We start from the raw sequence: 15,632 nt of genomic DNA, 5'->3' as shown, positions 1-15,632 counted from the left end.
CTATCAAGAGGTTTTATAAATTTTATTGTTTAATTATTTAGAGATGAATAGTTCTCGGAAGATAATTTAATTAGAAAAATTAAATATCTTTTTATAATAAACTTTTCAAATCCCCCCCCAGAATTCTGCCGTCCAGGGCACATTACCCCTCTAGCCTTCCCTAGTTCCCGGCCTGGATAGAGTCACCATTGTAATAAATTCAGTCGTTTAAAATAATTCAGCATTAACTTTTTCTTGAGTCATCTGTATCGATTGTCTTGATGCTAACAATAAGAATCCATAGAATGAAAAAAAAGAATTAGTAATTGGGATTCGAAACCGTTACTGCAACCAGTGGCGCAGCGAGGGGGGTTATTTCTCTGAGGGCTAAGAGAAATTTTTAAGTTTAATCCATTTTAATTAATTGGATTGATATTACTAATAGAATAGTGTAAGGATTGATAAAATATCCCTCAGAAAGCCGTAAAACTCACAATTTTGAACCATTTATCTTAAAATTCCGCAAGTTATTAATCTTCCACCAACCGCTTATCCTGGTGGGTATTCCATACCCCCACACACACCGGTATTAGTTGCGCCTAAACCCTACCACAGCCTTAACACTTTGAGTGCCGGCTGCTAAATTTAAAGCCCTGCTGAAAAATCCAGCCATTTTTACTATATCCGTACATTTTTTAAAACATTAGCATCAAAAATATATTTATATCGATGTGCATTTCAATAAAAATGGACTTTGCTCTTCTTTATGAATGAGTTGAATAACATTTATTGCTAATTTTTAAATATACATTTTAACAATGAAAACCTACTGTTTTTGAAAAATAAAAAATTTGCAACATATGATGTACCGCCATAACACGCATAATAATTTTTTTAATACGCTCAATTTGAACTATTTAAAGCATGGAAATCATAAAAAAGCATTGCTCCAAGCAAAGCATTATAAATCCTGGATGACAAAAAGGGTCAATGCACCCTCAACGAACGGTCCATTGGCCCAAAGAATGTTCACACTGAGTGGCCTAAGATGAGGATGCCGGTAGCTACAGAGGACTTTTCGTCCCCAAGACATAAAGTGAACTCTTTTTCCATCGAGCAGTTGATTTTTGAAAAAACAGAACCACTAAGCAGTAAACTGGAGAAGTACCACGGGCGAAATATTAAGGCTTCACGCATACAAAGCCAATTAAATGGAAAGACGTAATATTACGTCCATGGCAATCCTCAGAAGGATTAGCAGGACGTAATATTACGTCCATGGCACGCAAAGTGTAAATTCCTAGCTGCGCCCCTGACTGCAACTGCCGCGCATGGAATACACCTACTCAGCTATGGAGCCACGTCTTCATAATTACGTAACGGTGAGTCCAAATATGAATCCAAAGAGAGGAAAAACCTCGCTACGGACCCCGAAAGGGAACACTACGACGCGACGGCCCAACGTGTGAGTGGACGTGAGCTACCTCAATGCATTCCATCGGCTTAGGTTTTTGCTATTGGAATTGGACTCCCGTTCCGATAGCCCGGTCGCATTGGCTTCTGTCCTCGTCGGCTCTTGGTGGCGAAGAACTTAAGGCAAGGGGACTGCAAGGAGGAAGCCCAATTCCATCGCAAAGAAGGCTTATTTCTGTTGCCACTTAGGTCGCATATTATTCAAAAATGTCCGCGGCGCGGTGCTGAGTGCAATGCGATCCACCTTTCCTCAATATTTTGCATTATAATGTTGGTAATTGCGAGGAACAGGGGCGCAGCCAAGAATTAAGGCTAGGGGGGTTTTTAGGCGCAACTAATACTTTGGGTGGCGGAGGTATTGCATACCCACCAGGGTAAGCAGGAGTTGCGGGGGACCTCCTCCAGAATATTTTAAGATTAATGGTTCAAAATGACTAGTTTTACCGATTTATGAGAGATATTTGATTAATCCTAACACTATTCTATAAGTAATACTAATCCATTAAGTTAATGGATTAAACTTAAAAATTTCTTTGGGCTCTGGGTGGGGGGTTTATCCCCCATAACCCCCCTCGCTGCGCCACTGGCGAGGAATAGCATTATTGATGAGCAAGTTACGACTTTGATGGATCACATCATCTTGTACGTAAATTTCGGTTATTTCCTTGTGAAACTCGGTTCACTTTGTCCGTCAGCGACGCGAGTGGCGAATGCTATGAACCCATTTAAATGCGCGGCGTTTGACAACACATTTAGAGACAGACTTGAGGATCCCTTTTTGAAATATTCGTGAGCTAATGATTGCAGCTTGCCTCATGTGCCAACCTTCCAAGCTTTCACCTAACCGGCCCCATTCGGGAACCGATGCTCAAAGGGAACTCGTGGACAGGGGCACAGCTAGGAATTGAGGTTAGGGGGGTTTTTAGGCACAACTACATAATACTGGGGAGTTAGGGGGTATGGAATACCCACCAGGGGAAGCGGGAGGTGCGGGGGGCCTCCCCCAGAAAACTTTAAGATAAATGGTTCAAAATGGTAAGTTTTACGGCCTTCTGAGGGATATTTTTATAATCCTTACATTATTATAAAAGTAATATTTGTCAAATTAAGTAAAATAGATTAAACTTTAAAAATTCTCTGAGCTCTGGGGGGGGGGGGGGGGGTTTATACCCCAAAAACCCCCCCTCGCTGCGCCACTGGTAAGGGCTGTTCCTTTTCAATCTTTCAATAAACCCTCTTCCTCCCCCTCTTCTGTTCACCTGGCATACTTTCCTCTTTGATAGTTTTTACATCCCCTCACCAGGGCAGTATTTCGAATACAAGTATTATAAAATACGTATTTGAAATACATTTTTTAATTTATGTTTGGTATTTCAAATACACATCCTGAATATATCTTTTATATTGTATTTTTAAGTCAGATTTTGGTATTTACCCTTCCTAAAATAAAAAATACATTTGTAATATATAATACTTTTCCCTCCCCTCCCCTCGCTGCGCCACTGCTCGTGGATGTCTACTTATCATTGAAAACGATAGTACAGTCAGGTTAAATAGAAGCGGAGACTCGCTCGACATGAGTTCATGACATCAGCTTATCTGCGGAAGGGTCAAGGCCGTCTATTATTCGTCGTCAATAATTTGAGACGTAGTAGCCGTATCTCAAAACTGAAGATTTTTGGTCTCTTTATTTCTTAGTTGTATCACAATCGAAAATAACATAAAATTGGTTAACGAACCTCTTCCTGTTCGGGTATAGAACCACAACGTACCTCTTCTGCTTACTGTTCAAAATTGCCCTTATCATGATCACTTACAATACTCTCCTAAAAAAATACGGCCTTAAAAAGAGGAAAATTAAAGTAGGCTCTCAAAGAGATGACCGATGACTGGAAGGTTTCAGATATAAGCAAGGGCGTATGCAGGATTTTTTTTCTGGGAGGTCACTAGGGTATGACAGAAAAAATCCTCTCATACTTGAGATCAAAAAAATGATGCAAAAATTACCATATGAAATATTCTCTTAATCTCACTATGAAAGTTATAAATATGAAGTCAAATGGTTGAGGCTCCGGAATACACAAAAACAAAATGAAGGTAATGATTATCGTATTAAAAATGTTGTCTATTTTTAAGCGTCTTGGGGGCAGGTACCCAAGTATTAATCCGCCAATGTGTGTAAGGTATTCTGGGACGAGTCGGCGCGTAGATAGGGGGAAGGGACTGTGGGGTCTCCAACCCCCGAAATTTTTAGCCTCATAACGTCTTTCCGCTATGCGTCTGCTGAAGAGCACACTAGCCCAGGGGAATCTATCCTCTGAAATATGGGCGTACCCAGCGAGGGGGAGGAGGGGGCAGCTGCCCTACCCCCTCAGAAGCAAAAATCACAAATTTCCTTAAGAAGAATAATATTTTTTCTAGCAAATAATTTTAAAAACTAATAAAGAGCTGCTACAGTTTCCTTAAAATTATGATTTCATTCACCTTTTCCATGCTTAAATCTTACCTACAACTGGAACAACCAGTTTGCCCCCCCTAGTTTCGATCCTGGGTACGCCCTTGCTCTGACACTCCATTTTTGCATGTGAATTCACAAGTAATCAGTATAGGCTACTCACGTACGTCACATAGCACACCCCCTAATAAATTTATGGTCACGTGCCTAGGTACTGGTATGTGTGCGTTAGTATGTTGTTTTAACTTTCAGTAAATAGCATTTTTGTTTTAATATATGTATACTATGGTATTCTAATATACTTCATACATTTAATGAGAGTAGTGTATTGCAAGAGTATGGTCGCAAGTTATGAAGCGGAAGGTGAGCTCCTTTCCAATACGATTTCTCTAGGAAGCAGCATGTCCAGAAATTAAGTATCTGCCCCTCTTTCACTGATCTATGTAGCGTAGAATTTTTAGGAAAGCGGAGAGGAGTCGCCAAACGTGTCGCTTTAGGATTGGCTGATGACCGAAAGAAATATGGTAGGTGGCCGTTGAAGGGAAAAAAGGGAAATACGTTCGGTTCCATAGAAAACTGTCCGCTTTTGGAGATGGTCACTAAATAGCGGTTGCTGGCTGTTTGGGCAACTTTTATCGTAATTGGCTAAGTCATATGAATTGAAATTATAATAAAAAATACTCCCCTGTCATTCGTGGGAAATATAGCGCTTTAAACAGCTACGTTCAAATATGTTCTATTTTTGTCGTAAAATGTTCCTTGTTTATTGTTATTTCTGAATTAATTAAAGTTATTTTATTTACATTTGAGATTCTTTATGAAAAATTCCCTTTTGCGTTTCTGCACAAGGAGTAGGTGATAGACGTTTGGCGTACGAAAAAAAATTACCCGTAGAGTTTTCATTTGATAATTTTTTAAAAATTTTTGAGATATGCTTCTAATTTATGGGTATTGGGGACTAAATATAGCCACTGGTCAAATGGTATACCAGGCTAAAATTGTGTAAGAACTATATAAATGAAATTAGCTTAAAAACGAAAAAACTGAAAAAAAAGGAAAATGAGAGCATTGCTCTTTTAGTAAAGAGTTTTCTTATAAATACCTACTCCCGAAATTTCGATGAGAGAATCAATTCCCTGCAGTTTTTATCAGAATTAATTAAAAAATAATCAACCATTAACTACCCCTAGGAGCCGTTGGAGTTATTCTCTTTTTTTGCGCAACACGCATTACCATTGCCACAGAGTACTCTGTGCCATTGCTCTTCGACTACTAACCGCGCAGTTGGGATACGGGATACTTGATTTTCCATAGTATTTTCATCCCCACGGATGTTGTTTTTATAACAGCTTCAAGAAAATAAACTGCTTGGAAATGTTTGCCCCAAAAGAAGGCCTGTTATAATTTTATTGTGTAACCCATGATTTTACTTGATTAATTTATTTGCTTCATTTTCTTGATTTAAAAGCAAGTGAGCCCATATTTTTCTGAAATATAACAAATAAATATTTAATTTGTACTGTGGAAATCCATCATCAGGGTATTTGCATCAATTTAGTGATATATGAAATAATGAGTCGCCAAATGATGCATTCAAAATTCCTGGCTAGTGTTTACGTGTGGTAGTTCCAATATGCGTCGTCTCATCGCGCTGCAATTCAACTCATTCCGTTTTCACGTTGATAGACGTTTGCTACTCGCATTGTGAGGTCTTGGAGGGAATTACGGGAATATCTTCTAATACCTGTAAGATTTTTACCGTAAAATACATTTAAAACTTGTAGTTAATCCATGAAAATTTCTACGTGTGTGTTGTGTGACGATGGAGTGTTCTCTTTGTGTTTGTGGCAGCATGTAGGGTTACAGTAATGCATGTTCTTATTGTCTTTATTAATTCCTGTAGATAATGGTCCTTCGACGATGATTTGAGGAAGACACTTTTCCATAAATGCTGGCAGAGGATACGTTCTTTTTTTTTTCCAAGGGTGGGCATCCCACGTCATATGGATTTCTAAGTGCATCCATGCAGTCTTTTCCATTATTTTGACTCCATAATTCGTGCTCATGTTATGCCTGTGTTTTAACGATTTTTATACAACTTTTTTGCTTGAAAATTAATGTCTCAATGTCCCTTTCTCTAAGTACTGGGATGACAGTTGATTATCATAAAGTCCTTTGGCAGCAACGGAATTAGCACCTATCCCATCCAAGTTCGGTGCTTTATGGGCCATGTCCCATGGAAAACAGGGCTTGCTCGTTGTCGAATCACGGGTTATCGTCCTCGGATATTCCCTATCCTTCTATGGGCAAAGAGGAGGGTGATGTCACGGGGGAGAATTGTAAATACGCGCCCGATTGAAAATGCATGCTTGGAGTTCGAAGGGTACTTCGGTGTTAATTTGCCTTCCTCTATAAGGAATCGCAAATTTTGATTTCTTCTCTTATTTCAGTGTGCTGTCTTCTGAGATGGGGGACGGGACCGAAAATAATACGACGACGAACGAGGAGCAGACGGTCGATGGATTGAGTGCCGAAATCAGTAAACTGCACATCAGCACAGTGGTTCCGACTAACATTCAAAGATTTTTATACCTTGGTAAGGAATCCGGGGTCTACCGCGCCCAAGCCGATAATCCCCTAGGATTTCCAGTTGTATCACACCTTGATTTCAACTGCCTCAAGGCATGGGACTTGGGGCTTTTCTCCGATGAGATGCTTGAAGAATATCTGAAGGCGAATAAGGACACTGGTGTGGAGACTTTGGTAATATTTTATTCTTCATCCAAATTACTTTCGGGTTTCGCAGTGAACTGCTATATTCTAAATAATTACCCTAAATGTAGTAAAATATCATTACAATGCTAATGTTACAACTCTTTAAAGGCCTGTTTACACGGTATATTAAAACGTACGGGTTAATGTCTAAATGTTTGAACATGAGAATGAACGCCAAAATGCACCATGTAACCACCCAAATTGTGCGAATGCATGCACAGAAAATAGAACCTGTTCTAATTTGGTTCATGCATTCGTACATGTTCCGGTCCACAAAAATCAGTCACGCAAACGTACATTAATTGTACGTGTTAATGTACCGTGTAAACAGGCCTTAAGTCTTGGACCATTTCATGGACTTGGACAGTTCATGATTGGGCTGGTGTAGTGAATTTGGTGTTGGCTTTCCACCTTGAGCACCTGAGTTCAAGTTCTGTCTATTTTGTAAGACTTGTAGATCCTGATTGCTTTGGGGTGCTTTGTAGCAGGTCCTCACATAGTTTTTATTCATTGAATAGGTTTGGTTGTGCCTCCCTTACGGTCCTTTGTTAAGATCACTTTAATGACACCTATAGATCAATTATGTAAATGTCATAGCTGTTAAATTCATTGTCTCTCTCATACACTCACATACAATGAAGAAACTGAATACAGCAATTATATAGCCCCTAGTTCATGATTGATGCCTATGACATGTACGTAATAGGGTAATTTCCTTCATTAAAGAAAAAAAGGAATTGATTGCAAATTGTTTCCCACCATTAGTGTATTCGTAATATAAAAATTATTTGGTTTTAGAAATCCCAGTTTAGACGAATGTCAATGGTCAATTTTAACCTCATTTGAAAAAGGCCATGTGATGCCACTCCACGTGTTGTCACAGGGACCCAGATGCTATACGAGTAGTCAGGAGTTTTACATCGTCTGAGATTACCAATGCACGTATGTGGCACAGAGCTCAGGGAAACATTTCTTAATAAATCAGCTATTAAAATTGCTTATGGTCGGAAAGTTTGCTTCGTTTAATAGAGTATTAAAAATCTTTATTTAAGCCAAGTGCTACCTGCTAGCAGCCTGCATTGTAGTGGCGCTCATAGCCTTGCATCAAGGTGGCCTTGCGTAGGGGCAGCTGGAACCATATTGACGTCACACTGGCTTTTCCCAGCATTCATACTTGGCCATCGCGTTTTTTAGTGCGTTGTATTCTCGAGTGTATATTATACGCGAGTGTCTAGTGATATTTACATTGAATTCAATTGCTGTGTCATATTAACCATAGCCTGGACCACACACAACCATTGACGAACTGCTGTTTCCAAACAAAGCTAGATGTCCATTCACTCAATTCAAGGCATCAAAGGCAGGAATATCATTTAGTATTGCAATAATATTCTCTGACGTAACACGTCTATACAGTGCCATTATCAAGACCAAACTGCCGATGCAAGTCGAGAAGCACGTCTCGACTGGTCGTGACACGCCAGCGGCCCAGTCTGCCAAACTCCGTGCCTGGCAGCCGAACACATAGTCTCGGCAGAAGCCAACTGCATTGTTGCGCACTTCACTACACTTCTGTTTCACGGCAAATAAATGTCAAAATTTGGCTGGTTTCAAGGAAAATCATTTGCAAATAGAGCGGAATATACTTACTTTACGAGCTAATAAATTTTTGAAAAAATGATAAACAGCTGTTATTTATAGAAATTATGTAAAACAAACAATCGTGAAGGTAATATACTAGTCTAAAATACTAATTTGGCTAATAATTATCAAACTGCATACCACGAAACACCTAAACCAAAAGAATTAATGATAAAATATACTGGGTGTCAAAATGACACCCTCCTGCATTCAAGGTAAATTTGAATTTTTAAGACAGAAAAAAGACGGGAGTATCCCTAACACTGTTGTCTTATTAAGCCCTAAAATTGATTAAAAGTCACGAAATATTTTATTCTACAACACTCTTTAAAAGCCAGCTTTGAAAAAAATGTTCGTGTAGGGTGTCAAAATACCACCCTTTGGCATTCTAGTGTTAAATAGACATTAATTTCACATGAAATTATTTTTCACAAAATGGTGTTGAAGTATGGTTAGTTTGAGGTAAATGAATACATTCCCTTGCAGGAAATTTAATTAAAATCTGGGCCATCGAGGTTCAAACGTTCATTTTACTTGAAGGAAATGGCGACTGAAGTGCATCTACAGCTCCAAAAAGTTTACAAAGATGCTTCTGTAAGTTAAACAACGTGCTGTAAGTTAAACAACGTGCTGTAATTGGTATCATTGCCACCAAGGTGGTCAATTCAATGTTGATGACCACCAAGAAGAGCTTGCTTGTGCATTAGGAGTTACCCACCAAGCCATTTTAGGTAATAGAGAGGAACTTGAGTTCCTTATGATTCGACAAAGTGATTTTACAGCTTGAGAACGCTCCACCTCATGCTACCAAATTCGTTAAAACACCTCATAACGGTGGAATGGGAAGTCCTTACCCACCGGCTACATTCGCCAGATATTGTGCAGCCCCATCACTACTTGTTCCGTTCGGTGGCACACAGTCTGGTTAATCAGCAGTTGCGCTAATTTGAAGAAATCAAAAAATGGCCTGATTCGTGTATAGCCTCAAAAGATGCGCACTTTTACTGTTATAGTATTCGAGCTGTACCGCAATCATAGGGGAAAGTTATATCTAGCGATGGGCAATACTGTGAATGACTCTTTTGTAACCATTTTTTCACAATTAAGTTGCATTTTTATTTAGAAAACAGTGAGAACTTAGTTGCGCACCTAATAATAAAACAATTTGACAGTGAGACTGTCCAAACCTTTGAATTTTAAAAATTCCCTTTATTTTTTTAACACACCTCTTAAATGCCAAGAATGTAGGAAGTAATATATTGCTGGAATGATTCTTGAATTTAATACTTTGTCTTATGTGCACCTTTGAAAGAGCTAACGAGGAATTTGATTGTGTTGTTACAGGAGGATAGTTTAATAAAAAATAAGGAGAACAAAGCTGTGCCAAAGGATGGTTGGCCTTCTCCTAATATAGTCAGTTTGGTCAAGGAGATACTTTTGAACAACAAAAGTGCTTGCCGTCCAGCTGCCTTGTTTGTTTTGGCCGCCTGTGCTCGGGCCAAAGGGCCTGCTCAACCTGCTGCTTACTCGCTTGTCAAGCAGCTTGAAACACCAGAAGATCTTCTGCTGTTCATTAAATATGCAATGGCACTTACTCCTAGAAAGAGAGGTCAGTATACGTTTTTTTATTTTCACTAGGGCAACCGTTAATTGCTTATAGACTTTTTCCTTAGGAGCTTTTACCTTGTTTGTAATTTTTCTTCTATTGTTATTGAGAAAAACATTTTTACTTAAGGTATAAAAGTTATATTTGGTCAGAAAAATGTAAGTTAAATCTTTCTAAAGGCTGTTTTACACGGGGCACATTATTGCGCAATCTGATGTACATGCTAAGGCGCAATCAAAATTGCGTCGTGTAAAGCGGTGAATTGCTAGAACACATGCGAGAATGCGTGGATGCAAGACGGCAAAATAGCCCGTTCTAATTTCGTTCATGCATTCGCACAATTTCGTGCCATTTTAGAAATCGATGCAGCTCTAACTTGCGCAATGCCATGCCCCGTGTAAAATGGCCTTAATAGTGCAGTAAAACATCACAATCCAAAATAATCTCAATAGAATTGCATGAATCACAAGGTCACAAGGAATCATTACGTTGGACTAGATAGGTAAATTAAAGAAATAAAAGTTGTTAAATTCACAATCAATTTAAAACTACATTTACCTCTTGAAAAATCTAAGTGCTTATATCCATCATATTCTTTACACATTAGTGAAAGAGAATTGTGGCTGTATTTCTTCTTTATAGAATTAATTAAGATTTGTTTGTGTTTTGGATGTATAGAAGTTCAATATAATATGTATTTCATTATCTTTTCCCGTATTTATAATTTTGTAGGCCATGAAATCTTTTCTTTCCTATAGTTTGATGAGTTTTATATTACTGGGCAACAAATTGGAGAAAAAGTGAAAATATAAATGATTTCATTATCCCTCTGTCAGCAGCATAAAATTGCTACATAAGTTTGGTGAGCATGAGGTTTAAGTTTGCGGTTAAATTTATTCCACATTTTCTGAATTGGAATTAAATATCAATAAAATGTACATATATGCTTTTCTGAATGAATTTAGTTATAGTTGCTAATTCTGTGCTGCTAATCATAGTCATACAAGCACTACTAACTCAATATGCTTTTACACTCCATAAAATTTTGCTGATGCAAGTGTCAATGTGATAGACTGTGTTAAGATAGATGTAGATAGAGGGACATAAGATAGATGTAGATAAGATGCAGATAGAGGGGCTAGTTCCTAAACTGATAGGTATCAAAATAAATGCGATGGTGGTTGGCATAACATGGTGAAACTCCTTAATGATGCACTAAAGCTAAGAAAAGACTTAGCTGTTTCACAAAATAAAATATATTTGCGACCGGTTTCGATACAGATCAGATGATGATATGCTGTATCGAAACCGGTCGCAAATATATTTTATTTTGTGAAACAGCCAAGTCTTTTCTTAACCTTTGTGCATCATGATAGGTATCAGTTAAGGAACTCGCCCCTCTGCTGTGAATGGGTGAAGTTCGTGCACTTATATTTCCTGTAGGATGAGCTCTACCCTCACCAATCTGCCTTTTAGGTGGTAGCTAGCTGTGTGTGAGTCGGAGTTAAAAGCTGTGAAGATTACCCAATTAACTGTGAATCTTGTTTTTCTTTACTCTCAAGGGTGGGGAGGAGGAATGCGGCGAGCAGTCAAATCGTGGTATCTCGATCGCTGTGGATCTATGGAGTTGGCAGAAAACATTACTCGAGTGAGGCAGCGTCATCTTTGGTCACACAAGGATTTGATGAAACAAGTTCACATCAAACCCAAGCACGCAGGTTGGTTTCAAATCTCATTTCTCTGTTTCATTCTTGTAGTTAAGTTAAACCTTTATCGGTTCACCAATAAATCACGAGTTCCTATATTAGACCGCATCCAAAAAGCGCTAAGAAGTTTTTTCCTCGCGAGCCAATGGTGAGTAACGAATTGCAATCAATGCCTTTCGTTTTCTTTGATGAAGGAAACTACCCTATTCCACTACCTTTGGAGTTGGCCGATGAAACTGGTGGTGCAACACAGCGGGACACGCGTCTTCGAACACATCTTGTTCATACGTCGAGGACTTACTGTAATTTGCAATTGCTAATTTAATGTTTCAAATGCTCAACAACATTTACATGTGCATTTAGATGACTTCTTTTGTGGCTGAAAAATGTGTAGTGCCATTGCCAGGTAAACAATAGTCAAAAATGACTATCGTTTTGCCAAACTCATTGAAACTTTTTTAAAATGCCCGTCTCTGCAACATCTTGAATGTGACCCTCTCTTGACAGTGAAATGTCAAATATTGGTTCTTTCTTTATGATTAACCTATGGTCTTGATTTAGTCAAAAAGATAGGCGTAGATTGGAGAAATTAATGGACAAAATGTCTTTTGTTTTACACATTAGCTCGTATAAGTTATTGATTTAGCTTTTGATGGAATTGCTTTTCCTTTCAGTTCATCACATTGTGATTGCCCATTGCTTGTTTGGTATTGAAAAGGCACAGGAAGTTTTTAATGATATTCCCAACGATGACCCACTGAAAATGGAGGGTGAGAGTGTGCTAAAGTACTTGCAAGCTGCCACAAAGTTACGGAAACTTAAAATTCCTAAAGGAAGCGATGTGGATTGCCCTGAGGTCCTCGAAGCAGTTGAACTTATCAAAGCCCATAAGTTTACTATCGACCACTGTGAAGACTCGATGCTGATGGCCCCAAAGGTATGCCCTTTAAAATTAGTACAACAGAATGAGACAGTGGAATTTGTCTCCTCACTCTATTCACCAATTTCTTTTAATGAATTTGGCCTTTTGTGACTTTTAATGCACTTTAAAGATCTTTAGGTTGGTGAAGTCAGGTATCTGCCTTGTGAATATTTTAGGAAAAAATGTTATTTTGCCTAGAAGGATGGCATGTCATCACCGAAATCGGTCTTTCTGTCATTCGAGTGTTAAACTTTGATTTTATTCCTAAAGGCCGTCTTACATAGTACACGGAATTGCGCAATCTGATGTACGTGCGAAGGCACAATCAAAATTGCATCGTGTAAAGCTGTGAATTGCTAGAACACATGCGAGAATGCGTGGACGCGAGACGGCAAAATAGCCCCTGTTCTAATTTCGTTCATGCATTCGCGCAATTCCACGCCATTTTAGAAATTAATGCAGCTCTAACCTGCGCAATTTCGTGTACCGTGTAAAGCGGCCTTAATATTGGCTTTTATGGTGCTGTTTAGGCCCCTCCCTTCCCATAAAGTTTTCTTACTGTAAGAAATCCAATTATAGTCATCAGCTATTATTGATAAGAAAATGTCTGTTAATAGTAATAATAGTACTTTATTTGCTGAAGGATCAAAAAGCAATATATAAAAAGCATTTCAATAGAAAATGTGGAAGCATTAAAATTGAAAATGGACAAATTAAATAGTGAACATATGAATTCAAAATACAAGAAGACATGTATATTAAAAAGTTCTCATTGCATAGAAATTCGTTAATGAGCAATACAATTTTAAGAGGAGAAATACCATTACTTTATCTATGAAATCCGTGTCAGTTGTGAACTTTTTTATTTGTAAGACAAGTTTATTGTAAATTTGTAGTCCCATATGTTTAGGCCCTATAGCTGATTTCCTAGTTCATACAAATGGTTGGTGCAGATTATCTTATTTTCTGGGGGAGTATTGGTGAACAGCTGAGGTGAGGTAATAATCATTTTTATTGTTTTTTTTTAATGTGAAGAATGGTTAACATTAGGTACACAGGGTTAGGGTGAAATTTTTAACTTCTTGAATAGGGGTATGTATGGACTGTCAGTTACTCCAAAAACAAACTTGGAAGTAGCCTCGAATTTCAATTTGTGAAATAATTTTTTTTAGATGGGTAGATTAAGCAATTGCATGCATAGGTTCATACCATTTAAATTATTTTGAAAAGTTAGTATGAATAATTATTTTACCACATAAAAGTTGATTGTTGAAAGTCTATTGAAATTAATGAAACTTTTTTTCATTCAATTCAAAAACTCAAAAGTAACCCAGAGGTAGCGTTGAATTTAATTTTGTGGAATTATTTATTTGTTGAGATAATATAAGCAGGTTAAACAATTGCATAGATGTATGTCATGTAAATTATTTTGAAAAATTAGCGCAGTGCATATTTCACAGTAAAATTTATCATTTGATTAGAGAAAAATATAATCCTCTTTCCATTGGTACTTGAATAAAGTAATGTCTCTCACTGAATGCATGAATATTCACTCACGAGCACACTATATACGGTGCGTAACCAAGGACTGCAAAAGGAGAAGAGGAATTTTTCTTGAGATGCATAGTGGCATCAAAAATTTGTCCTAAACTTTTGAACTCGACTGGAGGTTATTGTGGGATGTAGAGATGTTCTTGTAAATTAGTTTGGGAAGTCATCGAATAATTGTAATGGAAGTGTGTTCCGAATATCAGATAGTGGTGTGTTCTCAAGTCTTTGAAGCCTATGTACTGGGCTCAAGGTTGTGAAAATTGTGTAGGAGTTGGATTCTTCCACAGTTCTTCATGAATGTAAGTTTTTAGTTATTCCTTTACAAATAAACGTATCCTCCTGCTTCCAAAACTGGAGAAGATTACTCTAAATTTTAAAAATAGGCACCATGGTACTATATCTGTGAAAGGATTCTATTGAAGGAATGTTTAAAGCAAGCATAATTCATTGGCAATTGTCATTATCTGGTGCACGTGCTGGCCAACTTGAAAGTAGCTTATCTGAAAAATTTGTGTTGAGCACCTCAAAGTTTGTTATATTAATAAGCATAACTGGGTGCCCAAGTCAGCAAGGCATACTTCAAGATGGATGGAACTATGCACTTAAATGAATTCACGATTGTCCAAATAAATTTAAACTAACGTGAATAATGTATAAAAAATTTTCACCAAGCCAGATACCTCATTGCCTGTGTGATCTATGCTGCTAGAGTAAAAGAGACTTATCAAATTGATACATACAGGCATCCCCCGAGTTACGTATGTCTCGACTTACGTAAATCCGTACTTACGTAAGTGATAACCGTATTTCAAATGATTACGTTAATTTTCGAATGCGAGCGCGAAGAAGTAGATATTCGCTCGTACAACCTATGGTAGAAAAAATATCGATTAGTTATCGAGTTTTTTACGTGCTAAAAATAACGAAGTGACCCATATTTGTCATTCCTCGAAGGAATTTTCATTAATTTCTGCAGAAAAATCGCTTATAAATCCCAAGTCAGCAATCAACGTGAAAATTTGCAGTTCTAGCGATGGATGTGGTTGCGCTCATTCCTGTACGATACAACTTGTTAAATAGCATGCACACCCGAACTCCGACTTTCAACTATTTAAAAATTGTATTCTTAAGTTTGGACAATTCCATCTGTGGAATTAAAAGAAAATGAAGTTCAAGCAGAAATCTTTATTGCGGAAAAGAATTGTTTAGTACCCACGTAACGGCATTGAAATTTTGAGTGTTGGCAATGAATGCCGCGAAAAAGTTAAGAAAAAGTTGACACACGATATTAATTGCGTAATTGATTTCATGTTTCTGGCGGAAGATTTTATTAAGCTGAATTTTCTCGTTCTCTCATATTGTGTGCATCTGTAAATGAATATTGCGTCATTGAAAGCTTTTCCCCACTAACTTTGTTGCACGTTAATGACGGAGTTGGCAGAATAAAAGCTCACTTTTAATTAGCTTCGTGCTTTGGAAATACTCTTCGATGTTTCCAGCGAAGTAAATATTCAAATGATGATA

The 15,632-nt window shown here is 37.8% G+C and overlaps 1 protein-coding gene across 2 annotated transcripts in view; it reads left to right on the top strand.

Moving 5' to 3' along the window:
* The first annotated feature begins 5,545 nt into the window (after positions 1-5,545).
* The window catches only part of LOC124168830 (60 kDa SS-A/Ro ribonucleoprotein-like), a 34,301-nt gene continuing 24,214 nt past the window's right edge, over positions 5,546-15,632 (top strand). Inside the window, exons 1-5 of one of the 2 annotated variants that reach the window (XM_046547159.1) lie at positions 5,546-5,653; positions 6,358-6,670; positions 9,668-9,932; positions 11,492-11,647; positions 12,310-12,572. In XM_046547159.1, the coding sequence (XP_046403115.1) occupies positions 6,374-6,670; positions 9,668-9,932; positions 11,492-11,647; positions 12,310-12,572 (981 nt within the window). In that variant the 5' untranslated portion in view covers positions 5,546-5,653; positions 6,358-6,373. Of the gene's footprint in view, positions 5,654-5,726; positions 5,893-6,357; positions 6,671-9,667; positions 9,933-11,491; positions 11,648-12,309; positions 12,573-15,632 lie in introns of those variants that run through there. The other variant, XM_046547160.1, reaches the window with a different exon arrangement.

Source organism: Ischnura elegans, chromosome 12 (assembly GCF_921293095.1).
Source record: "Ischnura elegans chromosome 12, ioIscEleg1.1, whole genome shotgun sequence".
Lineage (NCBI taxonomy): Eukaryota > Metazoa > Arthropoda > Insecta > Odonata > Coenagrionidae > Ischnura > Ischnura elegans.
Note: the sequence above shows the minus strand (reverse complement) of the source record. Positions and strands in the feature narration are given on the sequence as shown.